The sequence below is a fragment of the Piliocolobus tephrosceles genome, chromosome 1 (genome assembly GCF_002776525.5).
Source record: "Piliocolobus tephrosceles isolate RC106 chromosome 1, ASM277652v3, whole genome shotgun sequence".
NCBI classification, from domain to species: domain Eukaryota; kingdom Metazoa; phylum Chordata; class Mammalia; order Primates; family Cercopithecidae; genus Piliocolobus; species Piliocolobus tephrosceles.
In genome coordinates this window covers 154,115,774-154,141,940 of record NC_045434.1, presented here as the reverse complement: position 1 = coordinate 154,141,940, position 26,167 = coordinate 154,115,774, and the positions used below count along the sequence as shown (strand labels likewise).

Genomic DNA, 26,167 nt, shown 5'->3' with positions numbered 1-26,167 from the left:
TGTTCTGCGCTTTCTCAAGGTCAGTATTTGCCACTTGGATTTTAATAATCCCTTTGCTCATCTATGAGGAGCAACAATAAATGCAATACATTTTGAAGGAGAATTATCCTAGAGAATAACCAAAGTAGAGTATTATCTTTTAGAACTAGATTTACTCCATTAGGGACTTCAGCAAAGAACCGGTTTTTAGGAAAATAATTCATAAAAAACTATATGGTAGAACCATTTGGGTATTTTCCAAGTGGTTGAGAATAATTGCTATGAAAATGAACAGGGAAATTTTAAAATAATTATTTAAAAAGGAGCCACTGAATAGATTTTCTAAGCTTGAAACTATCTATAGTACCATGAAATCGTGTTTACAATTCCTTCTCAACAATGTGCTTCTCCTCTAGAAGCACATACATTGTTCAATAGATATTTGTTCAATAATATTTTGTGGCGAAAAAAATCACTAGATTAAGAGACTCTCCTGAACCTCTCTCAAGTTAAAAAAAAAAAAAAAACTCTCAAAAGCAAGGCTATGTATACTTTATTCCCTCACTCAAAAAATTATATTCAAATATAAAATTAATCTCTAAAAACTCCCTTATAGAGGAGTCTCTTAAATATCATTCCTCCCCTTATCTTTCATTCTGCTCCCTATTGCCTATATCCAGTATTTCAGAATATAGGAAGAGGCAGAAGGCAAAGGCTTGATTTTTACCTGCTTCCTCTTGAGACAGCAACACTGTGACCATCTTCCTCAAAGATGCCTGGAGTTCTTCTGGATGTCAATTCAGGAAAGATACAAAACAGCTCTGCATTGCAGAGACCTCCCTAAAACACCTCCCTCCCATATTGGATAATTTCAACATGGCAGGGACATCCATGTGTGAAGTTCTTATTGGAAACCTTTAACAGATATGGTTTAAATTTTAATACAATGGGCAATGTTTTGTTTTCTGCTGAGACAAATACTTACAGCTGATTGCATGCAGGAAAAGCTTTATTAAGTCAAGAAGCTGTTACACTTTTAAAAACTGCTATGCAGAATACTCAAACATTTTTAAATGACATAGGAAACTACTAACATCTTTAGTGAGAGAGTTCCACTTTCACAATTTTCTCTGCTCCCAACCCCTAATGATCAGCTATAGCATATTCATTTTTTAATATAGCATATGTCACGCAGCAATTTATCAAAAGCTTTTGTTGTGAAAACACTTTTCTTAATTAAATACACAATTAAAAGGTATGATTAAACACTTACAGGATGTGAAATGTTTAAAGGTAATACACAATAATAGGGTTACCAAAAGGACACCTTCCAATTTTTCTTTCTATTCATTTTGATGTTTTGTTCTTTTCAAAACATTTTCTCTTATTAACTTTATTACTAAAGGCCTTACTTTAAATACATCATGCTACCTTTTGTTCTCCTCTTCAAATGCCAATGTTTTAACAATTTGAATTCTCTGGCCTGGGAAAAAGAAAAGTTATCCACTTACAAGGTATATTTATTGACAATATGGATGTTACAGTCCAAACAGCACAAAATCAATCATGTTCATGTAGCACGGTGAAATAAGTCCACGTTTTCTACACACTACAGGATAGGAAGAGCTGGCTCTTAAGGCCCAGGGCTCACATGATTATGCACTTGTCAAGCAGCTTCTCAGTGGTGTTGGGCATCTGGGATTTCTTCTGGGGCCCCTGGAGGCCGGTGGTGGGCTGCTTCTTGTAATTCAGCAGCATGTGGAACAGCTCATGCACATTCATATCGGTCTTGGCCGAGATCTCCATGAAGGCGCAATTCCACTCCATCGCACAGGTGGCACCATCATTCACGGTCACCTCCCGGTGGACGTCATCACTTTTATTGCCTACCAGCACGATGGGGAACTTATGCAGGTTGTTACCTTTGATCTTGCAGATCAGCTCATAGAAGGCCTTCAGCTCTTCCAGGGTTTCCTTCTTGGTGACTGAGTAGACCAGGACGAAGGCGTGGCCCCGGGCTATGACGTGGCGCTGCAGAGCGCGGTTGCCGTCGCCACTCTTGCTGTCGGTGATGTGCAGGGAAAGCACACCGTGGCTGCAGCCCAGCAACTGGCAGTAGGTATTTTCAATGGTCGGCAGGTACTCATGACGGAAGTTGCCGCTCGCCCACTTGTGCAGCAGCGTACTTTTCCCCACACCAGCGGTGCCGACTACCACGACGCGGTAATCTCTGATCTTCCTGTGGGGCTTGAAGGCGCGGAGGATAAGCAGGGCAGGCAGAAGCCGCAACCGCTGCAGCAGCTGCTGTTCCTTGGAGCCAAAACTGGCGTTACCCATCTTTGGGATTCGGAGGGGAGATACGTGCACAAGTTCTCCCACACTTAGCTGGCAGCAGGAGACTCCCTAGGAAGAAAGTGAGACGGTGAGAGATGGTAGTGGTAACCCACAATGTTGTCAGATCACGTCAGCCTGGCCAGCTGCTCCACTAGGACTCTGGAGAGAGTCCACCCTGTGACGCAAAGGGGTGCATACGGCGAGAAGAAAATTCCCAGGCACAAAGTTCAGCCTGCTAGACCGAGGCACCAGCAGGTGATATATATTCAACAGACCTGGTGGTTTGCTTTTTACCATCTAGAAAGTGCAACAATACTACCTTTTGTTTTCTTTCCTTTAACTGTTTTATTAAATTCTCACTACACCCCTCCAAGAAACACTTACTCTCATTTCCTCGCTTGTAAAATGAAGATTTTAATTGAAGAGGACTGAACACTCAAAGAGAAAAAGGTGGGGGAATTTTCCCCACTCTCCGGGGCTGAATGCCAACGTGACATTTAGAGTGACAATGCCACCCTGGTTAAAGCTACAGAGTCATCAGTACAGGGGAAAGGAGGGGTTTTTGGCATCAGTGGTGTGGGATGTAGAGAGGGGAGGCAGCTGCAGTCAGCACAGCCCCAGAAGAGGCATGGGGAGCACCTTTGCCCTGAGCATGCTGTCACCATGTGCCACCAAGAGCTGAGGGAGGGGTCTTAGTTCATGAATCCTTAGTCACAATGACAGTGGAGTTAAAAAAAAAAAAAAAATTTGCTGGCTGCATAGTTGAACACATACTGTCCCAGTACTGGGGAAAAGGACCCTTTTTAGAATGTGTAAGGTCATGAGAGTAGTATGTCCATATTAGAGTTTTGGTGGTGGTTTTTTTTGTTTTTTGTTTTTTGTTTTGAGTCAGGGTCTTGCTCTGTCCCTCAGGCTGGAGTGCAGTCATGCGATCATGGCTCACCGCAGCCTCAACCTCCTGGGATCAATCAATCCTCTCACCTCAGTCACCCGAGTAGCTGGGACTACAGGCATGTGACACCATGCTCAGCTAATTTTCTTATTTTTTGTAGGGACAGGGTTTCACTGTGTTGTCCAGGCTGGTCTTGAACTCCTGTATTCAAGTGATCCTCCTGCATCGGCCTCCCAAAGTGTTGGGATTACAGGTGTGAGACAACATGCCCACCCCGTATTAGAGTTTTCATTTGAAAAAAAAATGTTGTTGCTGGTAGTTACATCTTCAGACTTACTTGCTTCTAATCCTAGTCTGGGTTCTTTAAGATAGCGTGATTCTAAGAGTATTCCAAACTTAAGTGGCAAAATTTAAGTAGATGATTTTATATTCTTGATTAAAGGGGACCAGGGATGTTAATACAATAAATATTTGAAATTGATACAAAATAAATACATACATATGTCTAAATCATTCATTTTTGCAGCTTTCAGGTAAAATCTAGCACTTTGTTCCAGTCTATAAGATGTGGTTAGTTGATATCATCTAATATTAAGTAATGATATCAGGTATCCAAATCTTGGGCACAATTCCTTTAGCAATGACGACCTTTAATAGAATTTAGCTTAAAAAACTAGATTTCTGCTACAGTGATGCAATCTTTCACATCTTATTTATTGGCAAAAATCAACAATCCAGCTTTCCTTAGGTCCTCATGCACTAGAGTTCTCTAGTCACAGAAATCCTAGCCCTGTCTGCACTGTCCACAACTATTATAAACTCCACGTAAGTATCAAGAGTTCCAGTAAAGACCAAGTATCTCTTGGCCACCAACATCCCACATTAGGAAATGTGCATTACTCATTATTCTGTTTTATATTACTTCCTGCTGTAGGGGATGTATGTACAAATTCATTCATAGAAAATTGGTAAAGCAGCCAGGCACGGTGGCTCATGCCTGTAATTCCAGCACTTTAGGAAGTCAAGGTGGGAGGATCGCTTGAGCAAAGGAGTTCAAGACCAGCCTGGTTAACACAGGGAGACCCCCGTATCTCTATCAGAAAGAAAATAAAAGAAAAAGAAAAGTGGTAAAGGACACATGTGATAACTGAAGTTTCCAGATGTGAAGAGAACTCTCATTCTTAGGCAGTGGACCCCCCTCCTCTCAACACTCCTTCCAGCTTCCCAGACCACCTGGCCTCAGACTAAGAGGGAGGTGAAAGCTTCCAGGAACCGGAGGGCGTCCAAACCCAGCGGCCGTGCGGAGCTCAAGGTCCCGCCGCTGCTGCTGCAGTACCAGCCTGGCTCATGGACATCACTACGCATCGGCAGGGTCAGGTTTCTCTCTGGTGGCTGTGGTAGCAGCTACCCTCCTCCTCGATCTCAATCTTACTTTCACACTACGCAACTCCACTATTATTTCCTGAATACTAGCTACCTAAGCAGCTGTAATAGTGGACACTATGGCAACCTTTAAGCTCGCACACTTAACCAAGCCTCGTTCTTCTATATTAAAAAGTGCTAGCTTCCCAACGGGACTATCCAAAGTGCAGTTGCAGGACCTGCCAGGAGCCCGCGGGGGCTGCGGATGGCTCTTGCATAATCGCACCAAGAAAGACGTGGTGCCAGCTGCAGGGATAACTCGCCCATAAACTTCCACTGGGAACAGCATCTGCTGGTTTGTCTGGCACATGTTGTTTTCAAGTACCCCTAAAAAAGCGAAAGAAAGACTTACCTTTCTCGGAGGCACGAACCACGCAGCCTAGAAGACAAATGCGCTGCTCGCAGAGACTGCCGCGACAACCAACTGGACGCCCCGAACGCTCACTCTTCTGAGGTTTGATTCCGACTTGCGCACAGGAGCGGGGTGCGGGGGCGCAGGGAGTGTGGGTAACAGGCATAAATTCCGCTTGCGCGATGCGTGGTGAGAAACCAGCCGGGAGGGGCTAGCCCAACGCAGAGCGGCCCGAGGTCAGCTTGGCATCTGCAGCACTCGAGGGGCTAGTCCAGAAGTTCAGGGTGGGGTTACAGGTTGGGGAGGAACTGTTAAACTGTGGACTTTTTCTCACCTGTTGGAATAAGCTTCAGGCAAAACTTTGCCAACAAAAACCGGTCCAACTGATTTTTGACGAAGGTCCAAAAGCAGTTTAATGCAGGAAAGATAATCTTTTCCACAAATAATACTGGAAAGCTAGGACATCCATAGATCCCCCCGCCAAAAAAACAAACAAACAAAAAAAACCAAACAACAACAACAAAAAAAAAAAAACCCGTAAATAAAAAGTGGCTAGACATAACTGTAACGCGTAAAATCACAAAAGTGTTTTAAAAAACAACAAACTCTTTATTGCCTAAGGCTAGGCAAAAGGTTCTTACATTGACATTAGTGGCATGATCAGTAAAAAGAAATTTTGATGAATTAGACCCCATACATTTTGCTTTGTGAAAGACCCTGTAACGATACTGAAAAGGTTTACCTAGGAGAAAATGTTTACAAGCCACGTATCGGGCATACAACCAGTATGTAGAATATGTAAATAACTCAAAAGTCAATTATTAAAAAAATTCAATTAGAAAATTGAAGACATGAACAGACATTTCACTGAAGATATGCAGATAGCAAATAACCATATGAAAACCTTTAATGTCATTAGCCACTAGAGAAATGGGAATACGTGGCTTTCGTTGTTCCTCGCCTACCACTAGGGCGGGTTGAGGGTCTGGCTCCAGTAGCCCCGGGTGCCTCTCACTGCTTCCGCGCACTACTACTATCCTGGCAGAACCCTCGCCGAACCCTCGCAGGACGCCCCATCGGGTCCACCAGCGGCTGGGAATACCGCTCCGCACCTCCCACCACCAGTCCCTTTTCCAAATGCGCCTGCGTCTCCCCTCCACATCTCCGAGCCGGTCTGGCTTCTTTCTCCCTTGCCTGTGAGCGTCTAGTGGCGGATGTATTGAAAGCTGCGCACCACCGCCTACCGAGCGTTTAGGGGAGTGTGTGGAAGTTGTTGGCAGCAGGTTTTGACAGCAGCACCCTGTGGGCCTAGTCCTTGGCGGTGGCACCTGGTTTTGTGTTCCCCAGCCAGCTGAGACCAGGGTGTGTGGTGTGGGGCCGCTGGTACTGCTCTTCTGCCACTATAATCCCTCCCCTACCAGGTACCTGGTGCATAGAAGTTTAAAGACCTCTGAGGTCTAGCCTGGCGCCTGTAATCCTAGAGAATAAGGAGGTTGAGGCCAGGAGTTAGAGACCAGCCTGGGCAACATGGGGAGAACTTGTCTCTACTTTAAAAAGTTTAGCCCAGTGTGGTGGCGGCCGCTTGTCGTCCCAGCTATTTGGGAGGCTGATGTGGGAGGATCACTTGAGCCCAGGAGATTAAAGCTGCAGTGAGCGGTGATCACAGCCACTGTACTCCAGTCTGAGCAACAAAGTGAGAACTTGTCTCAAAACAAATTCCAACCTGATTCTGGTATAGCATCACATGACAGGTAGCAGCCCTAAAGGAGATCAAAGTATTTTACCCCAAAATATATTTCTGACATATTTTGGAATGGTCCTGTGCAAAGCTATCTTTTGCGAGGGAAATTTGCATTCTGTGGAGAATCTCCTTCCCTTTCCAGGTCTTTTCCTGATGCGGGAGGGATTTAACTAAGAGTCTGACACCTTTTAAGGTCATTTACCTTTTGAGATACATATACCATCTATTCTTTCTGAAGCATATTACAGGCTTCACATATGTAACAAGAACCCTGGCTTCCACAACCTCCCTCCTGCCACCACTGGCCAAGCCCTTCCTCCTCCAAAATGTCCTGGCTTTCCAGGTCAAACCAATGTATACCTTACATGTATTAATTGATGTCTTTGCCTGTATCTTCTGTCTTTCTAAAATATATAAAAGCAAACTATAATCCAAACACCTTGGGCACATGTTCTCAGGACCTCCTGATGCTGTGTCACAGGGCATGGTCACTTATATTTGGCTCAGAAAAAACTTCTAAATATTTTACAGAGTTTGCTTTTTTCATTGGGTTTCCCCATGCATTTTGTTAGCGTTAGCTCATACCCTTTTCGTCCAATCATATTTCTACATGGCTGTCTATATTTTATTAATCCTAAGTTAAAAATAGACAATTTCCTCTATATGTTTGGGTCATCATTTTGCAGGCTCCCATGTATACATATTAAATACATTTATATGCTTTTTTTTCCAATTAATCTGCCTTTTGCAGGTTGGTTTTTCAGTGATCCTTCACTGAAGTTTCCCCTTGGTCCCTACATTGGTAATTAACGCAAACTGTTTTACCAAAATGTGATTCATAGTCTTTATCTCATTTTGCCAGAAAAATAATTTGGATCCAACTGTTTTCTATAAACCAGCAAGTTGATATGTTTTACTATCTCACAACTAAAATTCTAAAATAAAAGCTAGAAGACCTTTATGTGTATATGTATTTGTTTAAATGTATTTACACATAGGTACATGTATTATGCTGTATGTTATGTCTACATAATAAAATTCAGTGTAGTAGGCCAAAAATCCCTTAAGAAACGTTAATCTGATTGGTTTAAATAGATGAGTGCTCATACAAAATATATAGTAATTAACCTAATTTTTTTAGTTCATGTGACTTAAGTAAATCTTTTTTACTTGGTTTTAAAATTGTAATTGGTTTTAAAATAAAATTAAAAACGTCCTTCTAATTGTCAATGTATATTTTTGCCTGTGTTTACTGGTGTGGGGGCCATGGCTCTTGGCCCCCCAAAGATTTGCTGGAAAATCACTGACATGGGCCAGATTGATTAGTAACAGAAAAGACATACAAATTTATTCAATGTGTGTACACAGGAGCTTTCAGAATAAAGACTCAACTTCTCAATGAGTTATAGAGGCTTATGCACCAGGCTTGAAATTACAGAAAGGATGGGGGACTTGGATTCTGGTAAAACAGATTATGGGAGGAGAAGAGGAATTTATTGAGGGGCAATGAATGATTGGTGAGAGAATGGTTGGATTGAGGAACAGATATTGACTTGTAAATGGTTTTTTTGGAATTTAAATCATCCTTGGAGGCAGTCATTGTACTTCTGTAAAGGTCTGCTTGGGTGTGGTCACATCTTGGTTTTCTTTTCTGTAACAGATGAGATAACAGGAGAAAGAGAACCAACAATTGTTCTCCTTAGTGGGTCTGGTTCTTAGGCAGATAAAGGAAATTCAGCTTCTTTGGGAAGGATGGTGGGGGTAGAGGAAAGGTCAGAGAGAGCTTGAGGCTTCTTTAGTTTCGCATGTTAAATACCGTGTTTTGGTGTATCAGCTTCTGAGCATGAGCACTGGTCAGTTTTATATTTGCCTATGCTATTAAGGTCATGAAGCTATAAACCAGGCCTAAAGCAAAGTGATATTTGTTTATGCAATTATTTGATAAGTAAGATTAATTTAATATTATACCTGTAATGTCAACACTTTGAGAGGCCAAGGTGGGAGGATCACTTGAGCCCAGGAGTTTAAGACCATCCTGGGCAACACAGCAAGACCTCATCTCCATAAAAAAGTTAAAAAATTAACCAGGCATGTGCCTATGATCCCAGCTACTTTGAAGGCTGAGGAGGGAGGATCCCTTGAGCCCAGGTGTTCAAGGCTAGAGTGAGCTATGATCATACCACTGCACTCTAGCCTGGGCAACAGAGTGAGCCTTTGCCTCTAAGGAAAAAAAGAAAAGTTGTATCTTCTGAGTTATCTACAGATACCCATGTATTTAACTTTATGGCTCTTATGTGGGTAAACACCTCATGTTAACAGGCTATATAATTATTTAATAAAAAAAAAAACTTGAAATAATGACGAGCCCCATCTAATATCTCAATTTTTGTAAGAAATCTAGGTATAGTTGTTAAAAAATAAATTAACTGTAAATGAAATAAATGTTTATAAATGAACTCATGTAATTTAAAGTCTTAAAATTTATGTTAAATTAAATCATAGATACAAAATAAATGTCCGATCATAGTCAAATAAGATAAATGATTGGTTATCCCACATTTAAAAAAAAAGAAAAATTATAGGACTAAGAGGTAGGGGTTAGGAAAATAAAAGGTCTAAAGTTGAAGAGGACTTATAAAGGATGAGCTAATAAAAGAAGTTTTATGTGTTATTGACTTGGCTGGAATTAAAAATAAATTGTGTGTTTTTCTAAAAATTAAGCATTGTTGGGTAGGGGGTCGGGGGGATGGGCACTGATACAGAACTAGAGTCTGGTTCCTTATATTTAAAACAACAAGATTTCTTGAAATATTGATCTGATTTTAATAAAATTGTAAGGGGTTTTGATTTTTAAATTTATAATCTGTTTTTAAACAAGTATCTTCTCCTTGAGATCTATTTAATTTTCCTGGTTTCGGGTTAAAAATGTTGTCTTCTTGATTTAAAGTGGCAATTTCATTCCTTGAGGTAGTTTTTTTTTTTTAATTTCTCAAATTCATATTGCAGAAGTTCATCTTTTGCAGTTTCTTGCTGCACATGATTTGTAGGTCAATAAGTCATTTCCTTCAGTTTTTTCTTCCCTGGAGAAGGCCTGAGATGATCATTCTCCTGTTTGACTTTTTCTGGTTCTAACATTGCTGTTTTTAAATATTTTAAATATTTATCTTGAAGGCCTAGAAAAGCAGCGTTTTTCTCCAGTATAACTTAATTTTGTGCTCTTGGCTTTTCTTGATATGTCTGAATTGTTCCATGTAACCAGAAAAGTTACTGTGGTAAGTAACAGCATGCTGTTACTAAGAACCATGTATTTCCCTGCTCAGGGTACTAGTTTTCTTGTTTATATTCCTCTAGTGTATACTTACAACCTTGGACATATTCTTCCTGTGTTTCATGACATTCAAGTACCCTTTTCATCAGGTTTAACTTCCAGGTTATCGGAATGAGCTTCCCATAATGAGAAACAATCACACTGAAGAGGGCTTTCTTTACGTTTTTGGCAGTGAGTCTAAGAAACAAAGATTTTATGTTTTAGTAAACTGACTTTCTATGTTTTCTTTATTAGGCTTTTGATTACTTAGAAAAAAATGAGTTTTAACAGGGTTAAGGTTTCTAAATCCATGTGACTTTCTTATTGCTTTTGAAGTCTTTTGATTATGACACTGGTTAAATGAATAACTGTTATTTCACAGCAACCTGTGATTCTGTTTTGAATCTTTTGACATCTTTGACAAATGTCTCCCAGGTCAAATCCTATTTTAAGTCCTTTTGACCTAAAATTAACTTCGAGATTTTTCAGTTAGCTTCCTGGAAAACCTTAAAAGACATATTTCTCATTTTGTAGAGATGACGAAGCTTATTTGGTAAATTGTATAAAAACATTGTCAAATAAGTGATACTAGATCATCTTTGAGTTACATTTATGGACATGTTGATATGAATGTTTCAAAACTTATATAAATTCATAGAAATCTAATATGTTATCAGTCATAATCCTAACATAACCTTTTGTTCAAATTATACTCATCGTCCCTTTTGTAGAGCTGGATATTCTCTGCTATAATTCAACCCAGTCATAAAATGTTACTCAATGGCTACAACAGGACTCAAGACTCAACCAGTTTCCCACATGGTCTTTTGATTTCTTTAGTTGGTTACCTTCAACATTAGGTTTATGGTTTAGCACCAGTATTTAGACCAGTCTGATTATATTGGCAGGTTTGTGTGTGTGTGTGTGTGTGTGTGTGTGTGTGTGTGTTATGATTTTTAAGCTTTTTTCTTTACCTGACTAGTCTTTGTAAAGCCAGCTCTCCCAACAAGATAATGTTAGCCCAGCAAGATGACTGACTAGACATAGCCAGGTAGAACAGCTTCTACCAAGGGACAGAGACAGCTGGTATACTCTTAACAGATCTTCAGAGGGAAGGCTGCCCCTACCACTTCCCTCCAAAAGTGGATGTAGGGAAGACACAGAAACTGGGCTGAAGTGGAGGGAAACCTGGGAACAATCTATGGGGCTACTGTGCACCTGGACGTGTTCCTTGACCCCAGTGGCTCTGAGGGCATGGGTGAGTTGAACTGGCAAGAAGCAACCCGTTCTTGCCATAGGCCTCTGGAACCCCACCAGAAGGAGAGCCCTCAACCACCATGGACACTCGAGTTGGCCGGAAGGGCTACTTAGAGAAGTGGTAGGGGCAGCAAGCCAGCTGATGTGGAGCACAGAGGGTTTGGAGCAGGAACATCTGTACCAGAGCAAGGCCAGGGACACCCATCTCCCTAGGATCAACTTACTTCCATAGGAGACTTTAGCTCCAGGGGAACTGTTGGTCCTGAACTCTGTAGGGTGATCTTGCCCATCAGTTGGGGCTGGTCCAACCTGGGCATTACTTGCTCTGCTGGCTTCTCCCAAAGCCCTAGCCTAGTCACACCTGCTTGCAGGGCAACCTCAGGTGCCCTGGGGGCCCACATCATATTTTCTGTGCTGTCTGACTGTGCCTGACTGGCAGAGAGCTCTAGCTGGGTGGCCCTCACAGCCACACACCAGCCCACACATTCCCTCCCCACATTGCAGCTTCCCCAAGGCCCACAACAAGTCCCAACATTGCTTTCCTGGTGCATATCTTTGCAGGCAGGTTTTGCTTTCCTTGCCCTGCCACCTCACCAGTGTGTGTGCACCTTACCCTGCCACTGCTGCGCGAGAGTGCAGTCTCTGAATTTTCTGAATTTGAATGTTGGTCTCTCTAGCTAGGTTGGGGAAGTTCTCTGGATGATATCCTGATATGTTTTCCAAGTTGGTTCCATTTTCCCCCTCTCTTTCAGGGACACCAATGTGTTGTAGATTTGATCTCTACATAGTCCCATATTTCTTGGAGGTTTTGTGCCTTCCTCTTTATTCTTTTTTTCTACTCATGTCTGACTCTTTTGTTTCAGAAAGCCAGTCTTCAAGTTCTGAGATATTTTTTCCCACCATTTGGTCTGTTCTGTTTTCCCACTGTTTGGTCTGTTTGGTCTGTTCCCCACTGTTTCCCACTGTTTCCCACTGTTTGGTCTGTTCTGTTTCAAGTTCTGAAATTTTTTCCCCCACTGTTTGGTCTGTTCTGCTATTAATACTTGTCATTGCATTATGAAATTCTTGTGGTGTATATATGTATAGACACCCAAACCCGGGTATTTATATATTCACCCACTTCTGGTTATATATAAATAGACACCCGAACCCGGGTATTTTTCAGCACTATCAGGTTGGTTACATTCTTTTTTATACTGGCTATTTTGTCTGTCAGCTTCTGCATTGTTTTATTATCGTTCTTAGCTTCCTTGGATTGAGTTTCAACATACTCCTGTAGCTCAGTGATCTTCATTCCTATCCACATTTTGAATTCTATTTGTGTCATAACAACCATCTCATCCTGGTTCTGAACCCTTGCTTGAGAGGTGATGCAGTAATCTGGAGGAAAGGTTTCATGACAAAGATGCCAAAAGCAACTGCAACAAAACCAAAATTGACAAATAGGACCAAATTAAACTAAAGAGCTTCTGCTCAGCAAAAGAAACTATCAACAGGTGAACAGACAACCTACAAAATGGGAAAACATTTTTTGCAAACTATACAACTGACAAAAGTCTAATATCCAGCTTCTGGAAAGAACTTAAATATATAAGAGAAAAACAACCCCACTAAAAAGTGGGCAAAGGACATGAATAGACACTTTTCAAAGAAGACATACACGTGGCCAATAAGCATATGAAAAAAAGCTCATCACTGATCATTAGAGATATGCAAATCAAAACCACAACGAGATACCATCTTACACCAGTTAGAATGGCTATTACTAAAAAGTCAAAACATAACAGATGCTGGCAAGGTTGTGGAGAAAAAGGAACGTTTACACACTGTTGGTGGGAGTGTAAATTAGTTCAACCACTGTGGAAGACTAGACAATGTGGTGATTCCGCAAAGACCTAAAGGCAGAATTACCATTTGGCTCAGCAATCTCATTACTGGGCATATGACCAAAGGAATATAATCGTTCTCTCATAAAGACATATGTACATGTATGTTCACTGCAGCACTATTCACAATAGCACAGACATGGAATCTACCTAAATGCCAATCAGTGGTATACTGGATAAAATGTAGTACACATATACCATAGAATACTATGCAGCCATAAAACAGAATGAGATTATGTCCTTTGCAGGAACATGGATGGAGATAGAGGCCATTATCCATCACAAACTACTGCAGGAACAGAAAACCAAATACAACATGTTCTCATTTCTAAGTGGAAGCTAAATGATGAGAACACATGGACATTTAGAGGAGAACAACACACACTGGGGCCTATTGGAGGGTAGAGGGTGGAGGATGGAGAGGATCAGGAAAAGTAACTAATGTGTATTAGGCTTAATACCTCAGTGATGAAATAATCTGTACAACAAATCCCCATGACACAAGTTTACCTATATACAAACCCGCACGTGTACCCCTGAACTTAAAATAAAAGTTAAATTTAAAAATATTTTTAGAAGATAATGTTAGCCCAACACTTCAAGGTGATTGCTGTTGTCCATGGTACTGATAAGAGAAAACTTGATATTCTCCACAGAAACTTACCCTGAGAAAATTTTTCCTTCTGGACTCTTTGTTATTTAAATGTGGCCCAAGTCCCTGACATAGACCCTCATTCCTTCTCTCCAACATGGGACAGAGACAACCAAAACAGGTTTATCCCAGCATTGAGGAATAATTAAGCCAAATTCAAGATGATTGATCAGTGATGCTTTCAGAGGAAGATCTTGATCAAAAGAAGAAAATGTGAAGTTGATTATACCAATTGGGTCAATTTTGTCATACTCAACTAAATCATATTCAAGGGACTGAGGGGGAAAATCACTCAGAACATATAACATGGCTCCAAGAATGTAATTTTCTGAAATCTTGGCTTATGAAACTGCCAGTTGTAGCCTAAAACCAGTTTTATCTAACAGCTACTGAAACATCTTGCTGAGATGCTAGACTAGGTTTATCCACCACCATCACTCACAAATCAGTACTTACCAACTCCCTAAAAATGTTACTAGTGCCAATGAATTTTCTTTCAAAACAATATAAAACATTTCTCCTTCTTGTGAAACCTCCAACCTTCTTTTGTCTTCACACAAAAAAGACTGAAGATCAACCAGTCTGTATGCATGCCCCAAACTGTAATTCCTACTTCCCTAATAAAACACTTTGAATTTAGAAATTTGTCTCTATATTTTATTTGACTTTAACATATTCATATTATGGAATACTACTCAGGAATAAAAAAAAGCATTATTGATATATGAAACAACTTAGATGAATCACAAAAGAATTATCACAAAAGTGAAAAAAGCTAATCATGAAATATACTGTATGATTCAACTTTGTAGCAATCTTGAAATGACAAAATTATAGAAATGATATACTAGTAGTTGCCAAGGGTTAAGGATGAGGGAAGAGGCATGGGATGAAGGTGGATATGTTTGTAAAACAGCAATATGAGAAATTATTGTGTTTAGAGAACTGTTCTGTATCTTGAATGTGGTTGTAGAGATAAAACCTGCAGTTATGGTAAAATTCCATAGAATTAAATACACACACAAATGAATACAAGTAAAACTATCTGAATAAGATCAGTGGGCTGTATCGATGTTAATATTCTGGTGGTAACATTGACTGTAATTTTGCAAGCTATTACCATCAGGGAAACGTTACCTGGGAGCTCTCTGTATTATTTCCTACACTGCATGTGAATCTTCAATTATCTCAAAATTTTTTGAAAAGGTAAATTTTAGAAAGCACTTGCAAGAAAAATAAAAACAGCTTAACTCTGATGGCTGGCCATTGCCTACAGAATTAAAGTTCAAACTCTTTAGCTTCATACTCTCTGCTCCCTGCAAACCAACTTTAAATTCCCTTTCGAATATTACCTTCCAAAAGCCTTGTGCAAAAACTGGCTATTCTTGGGAGGTCCTTATGTCAGCTTGACCACTCAGTTTATGCATTCCTGCTGCTCTGCTCCCTTCCCCACCCCTATCTTCATCTCTTCATCCACATACTCAAATCCTACTCTCCTTCAAGGCTCGTCGCCAAATGGCAGCCCCAGCTGGAAGGAATTTCTTCCTCCTCGGAGCTCCTACAGCACTACTCCACCTTGTATTGCAGTTATGTGCGTATTGTTTCATGTTCTCTACAAAGCTATGAGCTTTTCTTGGACAAGACTGAAATTCATTTATCTCTGATCCTTGTGCTTGTGAAGGGTCTGATCCTTGACCCTTGTGCTAGTAAGTGCCAGCATGTGTCACTCAGAGGCAGCCAAGATGGTGGGGAACTTATATTCCACCCACAGGGGTGGAGTTCTCTGAAGGAAAACCAGCTTTGGATCTAGCCTGACTTCCTCTCCAGGCCTAGTTCCACCACTTCTTTACAGTTTGGTCTTTGACTCTATCCTAAGTTTCCACAATTGATAATAGCAGTGTGTGAAATAAAACACCTTCCTCAATACCTGGCACACAGTAGACACTCAGAAAGTGCAGCTGGAGTTTGGGGACCTGGTTTCCAGTTCCTGTTTGGTCACATACTCATTATATAGGCTTAATCAAACAACTTGTTTTCCTTTTACATTCAGTTTCTCTGTCTGTAGAATGGGCACAATATAGTTATGTCTGAAGTAAGATTGAGTTACTTGTGTAAAAGTACTTTAGAAATGTTAGAGCACAATATACAAGGAGAGTACTGATTGTGGAGTATGAATGAGCTAACAGTCACATGAGTGTTGACCACGAGCCAGGCACTGCTCTAACAATTTTACATGTGTTAACTATTTAGATCTTACTATGATGGTGTGAGGTGGAGACCACTGCTGTCCCTATTTTATAAATGAGGAGACTGGGCATAGAAAGGTTAAGTAAGTGGCAGAGGCCAGGAGGTCTAGCTAGCTCCAGGTCTAGAGCATTTTACACCATACTGCCTTACTATTAGGTGTTGTTGAAAGGGCGTTGTTGGACCTTCATCATTATAATTTTGGAAATCTGTTTCTTTGCATTTCCTACAAGGTTCTCCCTACAAACACCTTTGTTTAAGCTTGGTAGAAAACTAACAGCGGTTGTATTTCACACCCTTCACAACAAGTTAAGTATCTTCTTTACAATTTTTGACTGCCTGGATCAGGGTTGCTTAAGAATCCCTTCCCTAATCCCATTCAAGTGTCTTCTACTCCCTCCAAGTCTGTTCCCAACCTGTCCGCTTTCGCCTAGCACCCAGCTGCTCCAAATATCTCCTCATTGGCAGGGATGTTATCTCCTACTTCTTAGAGAAAGGAAGCCACCAGACAAAACTCACCAGCTCCTGGGCCACGCACATTCTTGGGCATTTTCTCTTTCCTTAGTCCATGGCTAATAGCTTCATCAGAGCCATGGATTGTTTTTCAATCTGTAGTCCTAGTATCACCTGTATTGGAATCACGGGGGATGATTGCTAAACCACCCAGCCCCAGTCTACAGAATCAGAATCTGGAGGTGGGGCCTGAAGCTGGGTGGGAGGGGTGTCTGGATTTGAATAAGCCCCCTCAGGTGACTCTGATACAGAGGCAAGTTTGAGGCAGCTCCTTTAGAACCTTGCTTAGACAATCATCTCTTCTCTAACCTACCACTTTCTCTCACTGTCAATTAGATTCTTTCTCCTGGCCTGTAAATATACTCAGGTCTCAACTATTCTAATAAAAAATGTTACATCATGGGGTTGTGGTGATGAACAATGTTAATACACATAAAGCCAACAGTACCTACTACATACAATATATGTTGGCTATCTTTTTATCTTAAAAAAATTTTTTTAATTAACTAAAGCCCATAGTTTATTCAGATTTCTCAGTTTTTACCTAATGTCTTTTCTATTTTGTAATCTCATCCTATGACATGTAATTTTCATGTCTCCTTAGACTCCTCTTGGCTATGACAGTTTCTCAGACTTTCCTTGTTTTTGTTTACCTTGACAGTTTTGAGGAGTTGTAGTTAGGTACTTTCTAAGATACCCTTCTATTGAACTTTGTCTGATTTTTTAAAAAATCATAATTAGACCAGGATTATGGGTCTTTAGGAGGAAGATCTCAGAGGTAAAGCACAGTTTTCATTACAGCACATCTAGGGTACATGTACATACTATTGACATGATTTATAACTGTTGATGTTGATCTTGATCCCCTGGCTGAGGTGTTTGTCACGTTTGTCCACTGTAAAGTTATGCTTTTCCTGCTTTGCATAGTCTTTGGAAGGAAATCTGTACATGCAGGCCACTTAAGGAGGGGAGATTTATGCTTACCTCTTTGAGGGCGAAGTATCTACGTAATTTTTTAAAATTATTTGGAATTCTTCTGTGTGGAAGATTTATCTCTTTAACCCATTTATTAATTTGTTTAATCATTTATTTGTATCAGTACAGATTTAAGGATACTTATTTTGTACTTTGGGTTAAAACCCAGTGCTATGTTATTTTAGATTGTAATAATTTGTTCAAATTCTTCCAGCTTTCAGCTGGTTCTTATACTCCTTTGACATTCTTATTAATGGACTGGAGTTTTTTTTGTGTGTTTCAGTAATTACTGGCATTATAAGATGCTCCAGACTCATTTTGTATATTTCCTACCCCAGTGCTAAAATTAACTGTTTCTCAAGTAGAATGATTTTTTTTTTTAATCTATTATGCTGGTTTGTACTGGGAGGTCATTGCTCTCAGACCCCCTCAACTGAGAGGGCAAAGAAATATATGCATGTACACTTCTCCTTGTCTATACAAATATCTATAAATATTTCTATCTCTATATATTTGCATCTATAGTAAGTTAAATATGAATTCTTACTGATGTCTCTGACTATACCCATTACTGTATGCATCATTCTAGCCACCCTCTTGCAGATCTAAAAATTTCCATTCCAACAGTGAGACATCTGGTTCTCACCTTCTGCCATGTTTACTTAGTCATCCAGTCCCAGTATATATGTATAGCTGGTTCAGAATTGTTAACTGCATTTCCCTGGGAAACATCTTTATCAACTAGAGTACAATTTTTATGTATAGTTCCTTGACTATTATCTTGCATACTCCATTTATTTCCAGAATGACTTAGGTTAGTGTTTTCCAACCCCTTCGATGGAGTTATAACACACAGTCTCTGGTTACAGTCTGCACTGCATTCTCTCCTAGAATATCCCAGCTTCCTAAAATTTGCATACATTAAGTTTCCCTCTTTGTGTTGTAAAATTCTGTAGGTTTTGACAAAAACATAATGTCATGTGTCCATCATTTCAGTATATTCCATCACACAGAGTAATTTTCACTGCCCTAAAAGTTTGTGCTTCAATGTATTTATGTTTCCACTCTGCCCCAAACTGCTAACAACTGCTGATCTTGTTACTGTCTATATAGTTTTATCATTTTCAGAATGTGATATAGTTGGAATCGTAAAGTAGGTAGCTTTTCAGAAAGGCTTTTTCACTTAGCAATATGCATTTAGGGTTCCTCCAGACCTTTTTGTAGCTTAATAGCTCATTTGTTTCAATTGCCCCACAGTATTATATTTTAAGGATGGATCACCATTTGTTTATCCATTTGCCTATCCAAGGACATCTTGATTGCTTCAGTTTTGGCAATTATGAATGAAGCCACTATAAGCATTCATGTGTAGGTTTTTGTGTGGATATGTTCCAACTCAATTGGGTTAATACCTAGGATCATGATTGTTTGATTGTATGGGAAAGGTATGTTTAGCTTTTTTAGGAAACTGCCACTATCTTCTAACATGACTACAATTTTGCACTCCCACAAGAAATAAATAAGAGGTTCCTATTGCTCCACATCTTTCTCGTTTCTTAGTAGTTGATATGATTTGGTTGTGTCTCCACCCAAATCTCATCTTGAATTGTAGTTCTCATAATCCCCCATGTCATGGGAGTGACCTGATAGGAGGTAATTGAATCATGGGGGTGGTTTTCTCCATGCTATTCCCATGGTAGTAAGTTCTCATGATATCTGATGGTTTTATAAGGGGCTTCCCACTCTGCTCGGCACTCATTCTTCTCCTTCCTGCCACCCTGTGAAGAAAGACATGTTTGTTTCCCCTCTGCCATGGTTGTAAGTTTCCTGAGGCCTCCTCAGTCATGCTGAACTGTGAGTCAATTAAACCTCTTTTTTCATAAATGACCCAGTCTATAAAGTATGTCCTTATAGCAGCATGAGAACAGACTAATACAGTAAATTGGTACCAGCAGTTCAGTGCTGCTATAAGGATACCCAAAAATGTGAAAGCAACTTTGGAACTGGGTAACAGGCAGAGATTGGAACAGTTTGGAGGGACCAGTTTTACCCAATGCCCGTATTGTCATTGTATCTAGGAAGTAACTCACTTGCTTTTGATTTTACAGGCTCATGGGTGGAAGGGACTTGCCTTGTCTCAGATGAGACTTTGGACATGGACTTTTGGGTTACTGCTGGAATGAGTTAAGAATATGGGGGACTGTTAGAAGGGGATAATTGTGTTTTGAAATGTGAGAACATGAGATCTGGGAGGGTTCAGAGGCAGAATGATACAGTTTAGCTGTGTCCCTCCCCAAATCTCATCTTGAATTGTAGTTCCCATAATCCCCACGTGTTGTAGGAGGGACCTACTGGGAAGTAAGTGAATTATGGGGGCAGTTTCCCCCATGCTATTCTCATAATGGTGAGTAAGTTCTCACAAGATCTGATGATTTTATAAGGAATTTCCCCCTTCATTCAGCTCTCATCTTTCTCCTTCCTGCCACCCTGTGAAGAAGGACATATTTTCTTCCCCTTCCACCATGATTGTAAGTTTCCTGAGGCCTCCCCCAGCCATGCTTAACTGTGAGTTAATTAAATCTCTTTCTTTTATAAATTACCCAGTCTCGGGTATGTCTTTATAAGAGCCTGAGAACAGGCTAATACAGTATTTTTATATTTTAGCCATTTAGAATAGGTAGGTAATAGTATCTTCTTTTAATTTGGAATTCCCTAATTACAAATATATTCAGCATCTTTTCATATGCTTATTTGGCATCTGTATATCTCCTTTGGTGAGATGCCTGTTCAGATGTTTTGCCCATTTTTAATTGGGTTCTTCTCTTATTGTTGAGTTTTAAGTGTTCCTTGTATATTTTTGGATACAGGTCCTTTGTCAGACATACAATTTGCACATATTTTCTCCTAGTCTATGTAACTTGCTTTTCATTGTCTTAATAGTCTCTTTCACAGAACAGAAGTTTTTAATTTTAGAAAAAGTCCAAATCATCAATTTTTTCATTTGTGAATCATTCTTTTGGTATTATATTGAAAAATTCACTGCCAAACTGAAAGTCATCTAGATTTTTCTATTATGTTATGTTATGTTATGTTATCTTCTAGGAGTTCTATAGTTTAGCATTTAATATTTATGTCTATGATTCATTTTGAATTCTTTTGTGAAGGGTGTGACATCTATGTCTACATCCATTTTTTTTTTTTTTTTTGCATATGGATATTAAATTGTTCCAGCATCATTTGTTGAAGAAACACTTGTGCTTTCTCCATTGAATTGTCTTTGTTCCTTTGTCAAATGTCAGTTGACTATATATGTGTGGGTCTATTTCTGGGCTTAACGTTTGTGTTTCACTGGTCTATGTATCTGTTCATTTGCTGGTACAATGTTATCTTGATCACTGTAGATTTAAGATTATTTTATATTCAAGATATGCAATGTGATGATTTTATATAAGTCTACGGTGTGTAGTAATTGTCACAATCTTAAGTAACACATCCATTGCCACCCATGATGTACATTAGATCTTCAGATTATAGTAAGTCTTGAAATCTAGTAATGTCAGTCCTCCAACATTGTTCTTCTTCAGTATGGTAAGTTATTCTGGTTTCTTTGCCCTTCCACATGACTTTTAAAATCACTAAATAGTGTACTCAGATTTTGATTGGGATCATGCTATTCCTATAAATCAAGTTGGGAAAAATTGACAACTTAACAATATTAAGTCTTCTAATCCATGAACATGGAATGTATCTCCACTTATTTAGATCTTCTTTGACTTCTGTCATCAGAGTTTTGTAGTCCTCTGCATATAGAACCTGTACATATTTTGTTAGATTTTGCCCAATAATTTCAAGTACATCTAAGTATTTTGATGCTAACATGAATAGCACTGTGTTATAGATTTCAAATTCCAATGGTTTATTCTTGGTATAAAGAAAAGCAATAGGGTTTTGCATATTAACCTTGTATTCTGCAGTCTTACTATTGTCACTTATCAGTTTTAGAAAGGTTTTTGTGGATTTTTAAAATTGATTCTTTGGGTTTCTCTATATAGACATTCACATCATGTATGTCATATATAAACAAAAGCAGTTTAATTTCTTCCTTCCCAGTGTGTACACTCCTTGTTTCTTTTTCTTTGTACTAAGTAGGACTTCTAGTACAATATTAATCAGGAGTAGTGAGAAGGGACATTGTGCTTTGTACCCAATTTTAGGGGGAAAACATTCAGATTTTTTTGTTTGTTTTTTGAGACAGAGTCTCACTCTGTCACCAGGTTGGAGTGCAGTGGTGCAATCTCAGCGCACTGCAACCTCTGCCTCCCAGGTTCAAGTGATTCTCCTGCCTCAGCCTCCTGAGTAGCTGGAACTACCGGCACCTACCACCATGCCCAGCTAATTTTTGTATTTTTAGGAGAGACGGGGTTTCACTACGTTGGCCAGGATGGTCTTGATCTCTTGACCTCGTGATCCACCCACCTCAGCCACCTAAAGTGCTGGGATTACAGGCATAAGCCACGGCACCTGGCCAACATTCAGATTCTTATCCATAAGTACATTAGGTGTGAGTTTTTGTAGATGTTCTTTATCAAGTTGAGGAAGTTGTTTTTTCTTTCTAGTTTGCTGACAGTTTTTATCATTAATTACCGTGAATTATGGATTTTGTCAAATGCTTTTGCTTAATCAGTGGTGATATTGTTAGGCTTTGTGTCCCCACCCTAATCTCATCATGAATTGTAATCCCCATAATCCCCATGTGTCAAGGGGATTGGAGGCAATTGTATCCTCCAATTGCTGGATAGCCTACAATTGCAGGTGGAGGCAATTGTATCCTAGGGAGAGACCAGGTGGAGGCAATTGTATCCTAGGGCGAGACCAGGTGGAGGCAATTGTATCCTAGGGAGAGGCCAGGTGGAGGCAATTGTATCCTAGGGAGAGACCAGGTGGAGGCAATTGTATCATGGGGGATGGCTTCTCCCATCCTGTTCTTGTAATAGCGAATGAGTTCTCACGAGATCCAGATCCGATGTTTTTATAAAGGCCTCTTCCCCCCCTTCTCTCAACACTTCTGCTTCTTGCTGCCGTATGAAGAAGGTGCCTTGCTTCTCCTTTCCCTTCCACCGTGATTGTAAGTTTCCTGAGGCCTCCCCAGCCATGCAGAACTGTAAGTCAATTAAACCTCCTTCTTTTATAAATTACTTAGTCTTGGGCAATTCTTTACAGCAGTGTGAAAATGGACTGAAGAATGTGTTTAGAAGAGTATTTTTCTTGTTTAACCTGTTGATGTGATATATTATATTGACTAAAAAACTTTTAATCCAGCTTTACATAACTGTGATAAATACTATTTGTGACATATAATTCTTTTTATACATTGTTGCATTCAAATTGCTATTATTTTGTCGAAGATTCATAATCACAAGTGGTCTGCAGTTTTCCTTTCTTGTAATGTCTTTATATGGTTTTGTTATTAAAGTAATGCTTTCCTGATAAAATGAATTAGGATGTTTTCTCTGTGTTTCTATTTTCTGGAAGAGATAATAGAAAATTGGTATTACTTTCAGTGTTTAGTAGAATTCATCAGTGAAACCATCTAGAGTTGGTGGTATCTTTTATAGAAGATTGTTCACTATTGATTTAATTTATTTAATAGAGACACATTTATATTATTTATCCTTGTATGAGTTTTTGTAGTTTGTGTCAAGGAATTTATCTATGAAATATAAAATTTGTGGGCATGCAGTTGTTTTCTGTAAGGCTTTGTTAACCTTTTAATGTTCATTGGAGCAGTAGTTATAACCCCCTTTCATTTCTGATACTGTCAACTTGTGTTTTCTCTCTTTTTTTTCTTGGTTAGCCAGGCTAGACGCTTATCAATTATATTGATCTTTTCAAAGAGCAAGTGTCTGGTTTTGTTAATTTGCTCTATTGTTTTACATTTTAAAATTTTATTGATTTTTATTGGAATTTTTATTATTTATTTTATTCTGTTTGCTTCAGGCTTAAATTTCTCTTTTTCCCCAAGTTTCTTAAGGTAGAACTTTAGATGATTGATTTTTATAATTTTTCTTTTTTCCAAAATGGCAATTCAATGCTATAAATTTTCCTGTAATCAGTGCTTTCATTGTGCCCAACATATTTTGATAACTTTTATTTTTATTTTGTTTTACATATTTTTAATTTTTCTTAAGACTTATTCTTTCATCCATGTGTTATTTAGAAAAGCATTGTTACATTTCCAAATATTTGGGAATTTTCTCTCATTTTGTTGTTGTTTTCCAGCTCAATTACATTAATGTTTGAAAATATAATTTGTATGATTTCTTATCTTTTAAATTTGTCCAGGTATGTTTTGTGACCCAGAATGTGATCCTGGTAAATATTCCATGTGAGAAGAATGTGTATTCTGCTGTTGTTGGATGAGATACTTTTTATATATTAATTAACTTGTTAATTGATTAATGGTGTTCAACTGTATTCTTACTGATTTTCTACCTCCTGGAGATACCAATGACTGGGAGAGTTATTTTTATTTAAGTCTTCAATCATAATAATAGATTTGTCTACTTCTCTTTTAGGTTCTAATGGTACTTGACTCATGTCTTTTGGTGCTTTGCTATCAGGTGCATGCACATTACTGGTTATTATGTATCTTGAAGAATTAGCCCTTTTATCATTATGAAATGTCCCTGATAATTTCTCCCTGATGATTTTCCTTGTTCTGAAGTCTTATTTGTTTGAAATTAAGGAATCTACTCCAACTTTCTCTTGCTTAGTATTATTATGGTATACATTTCTTTATCACTTTACTTTTAACCTATTTGTGCTTTTATATTTTAAATGGTTTTTTTTGGTAAACAGTATATAATGAGGTCTTCTTTATCTACTCTGACAGTCTCTGTCTTTTAATTTATACATTCAAACCATTCACATTTTAATATAATTATGGATATAGTTGGTTTAATAAGTACCATGTTTGTAACCGTTTTCTATTAATTGTACTTTTTCTTTATTTTTTATTTTTCTCCTCTTTTTCTGCCTTCTCTAGTTGTAGAACATTTTATATCATTCCATTTTTCTTCTCTCTTAGTACAAGTTATAATAAAAAAACTTTAATAGCTGATCTAGAATTTGCAACATATATTTATAACTTTATGTTCATCTTTAAATAAGACTATGCCACTTTACATTCAATTCAAGTACTTTATAATATAGTATTTCCAATTCATTCCTCCCATCCTTTATAGTATTGGTGTTATTCATTTCATTCATCCATATGCTATAATTGCTTGATACATTGTTAATATTATTACACTGAACAGTTATCTATTAGATCAATGAAGAATAAGAAAATAAAAGATTTTATTTTACCTTCATTTATTCCATCTCTAGCATTCTTCCTTTCTTCATTTCTTTCTCTCTTTTTTCTTTTTTTCATTTCTTTCTTTTATTCATTTATTTTTTAAATTTTATTTTACGTTCAGGGGTACATGTGAAGGTTTGTTATGTAGGTAAACTTGTGTCATGGGGGTTTGATGTACAGATTATTTCATCACCCAGGTATTAAGCCCAGTACCCAACAGTTATCCTTTCTGTTCCTCTCCCTCCTCCCACCATCCGCCATCAAGTAGAGCCCAGTGTGTGTTGTTTCCTTCTTTGTCTTCATAAGTTCCTATAATTTAGCTCCCACTTATAATTGAGAACATACCATACTTGGTTTTCTGTTCCTGCATTAGTTTGCTAAGGATAATAACCTCCAGCTCCATTCACGTTCCCGCAGAAGACATGATCTCATTCTGTTTTATGGCTGCATACTATTACATGGTGAATAGGTACCACGTTTTCTTTATGCATCCTGTCATCGATGGGCATTTAGGTTGATTCCATGTCTTCGTTATTGTGAATAGTGCTGCAATAGACATTCACGTGCATGTGTCTTTATGGTAAAATGATTTCTATTTCTCTGAGTATATACCAGTAATGGGAGTGTTGGGTTAAATGGTAATTCTGCTTTTTGCTCTTTGAAGAATTGCCATACTGCTTTTCATAATGGTTGAACTAACTTATATTTCCACCAACAGTGTATGAGTCTTCCCTTTCCTCTGCCACCTCAGCAGCATCAGTTTTTAAAAATTTTTTTAGATAATAGCCATTCTGACTGGTGTGAGATGGTATTTCATGGTGGTTTTGATTTGCATTTCTCTAATGATTAGTTATATGGAGCTTTTTTTCATATGCTTGTTGAGTGTGTATATGTCTTCTTTTGAGAAGTATCTATTCATGTTCTTTGCCAACTTTTCAATGAGGTTGTTTTTCTCCTGTGAATTTAAGTTCCTTCTAGATGCTGGATATTAGACCTTTGTCAGATGCATAGTTTACAAATGTTTTCTCCCAATCTGTAGGTTGTCTCTAGTCTGGTTGGTAGTTTCTTTTGCTGTGCAGAAGCTCTTAAATTTAATTAGATCCCACTTTTCAATTTTTGCTTTTGTTGCAATTGCTTTTGGTATCTTTGTTATAAAATATTTGCCCTTTTTTATGTCCAGGATGGTAGTGCCTAGGTTGTCTTCTAGGGTTGTTACAGCTTTGTGTTTTTTTCATTTATTTTTAATATTTTAA

At 38.7% G+C, this 26,167-nt stretch overlaps 1 protein-coding gene across 1 annotated transcript; it reads right to left on the bottom strand.

Moving 5' to 3' along the window:
- Nucleotides 1-970: 970 nt before the first annotated feature.
- On the bottom strand, nucleotides 971-6,083 carry DIRAS3 (DIRAS family GTPase 3). Its single transcript, XM_023207682.1, has 4 exons — nucleotides 5,884-6,083; nucleotides 5,314-5,427; nucleotides 4,980-5,228; nucleotides 971-2,382 (listed from the first exon to the last, which is right to left on the bottom strand). The coding sequence occupies exon 4, from the start codon at nucleotides 2,314-2,316 to the stop codon at nucleotides 1,627-1,629; it is 690 nt and encodes a 229-aa protein (XP_023063450.1). The 5' UTR covers nucleotides 2,317-2,382; nucleotides 4,980-5,228; nucleotides 5,314-5,427; nucleotides 5,884-6,083; the 3' UTR covers nucleotides 971-1,626.
- Between the last annotated feature and the right edge of the window lie 20,084 nt (nucleotides 6,084-26,167).

Excerpts from the sequence above, each read along its gene's own strand:
- DIRAS3 (XM_023207682.1), bottom strand. The coding sequence starts at position 2,316 with ATGGGTAACGCCAGTTTTGGCTCCAAGGAACAGCAGCTGCTGCAGCGG.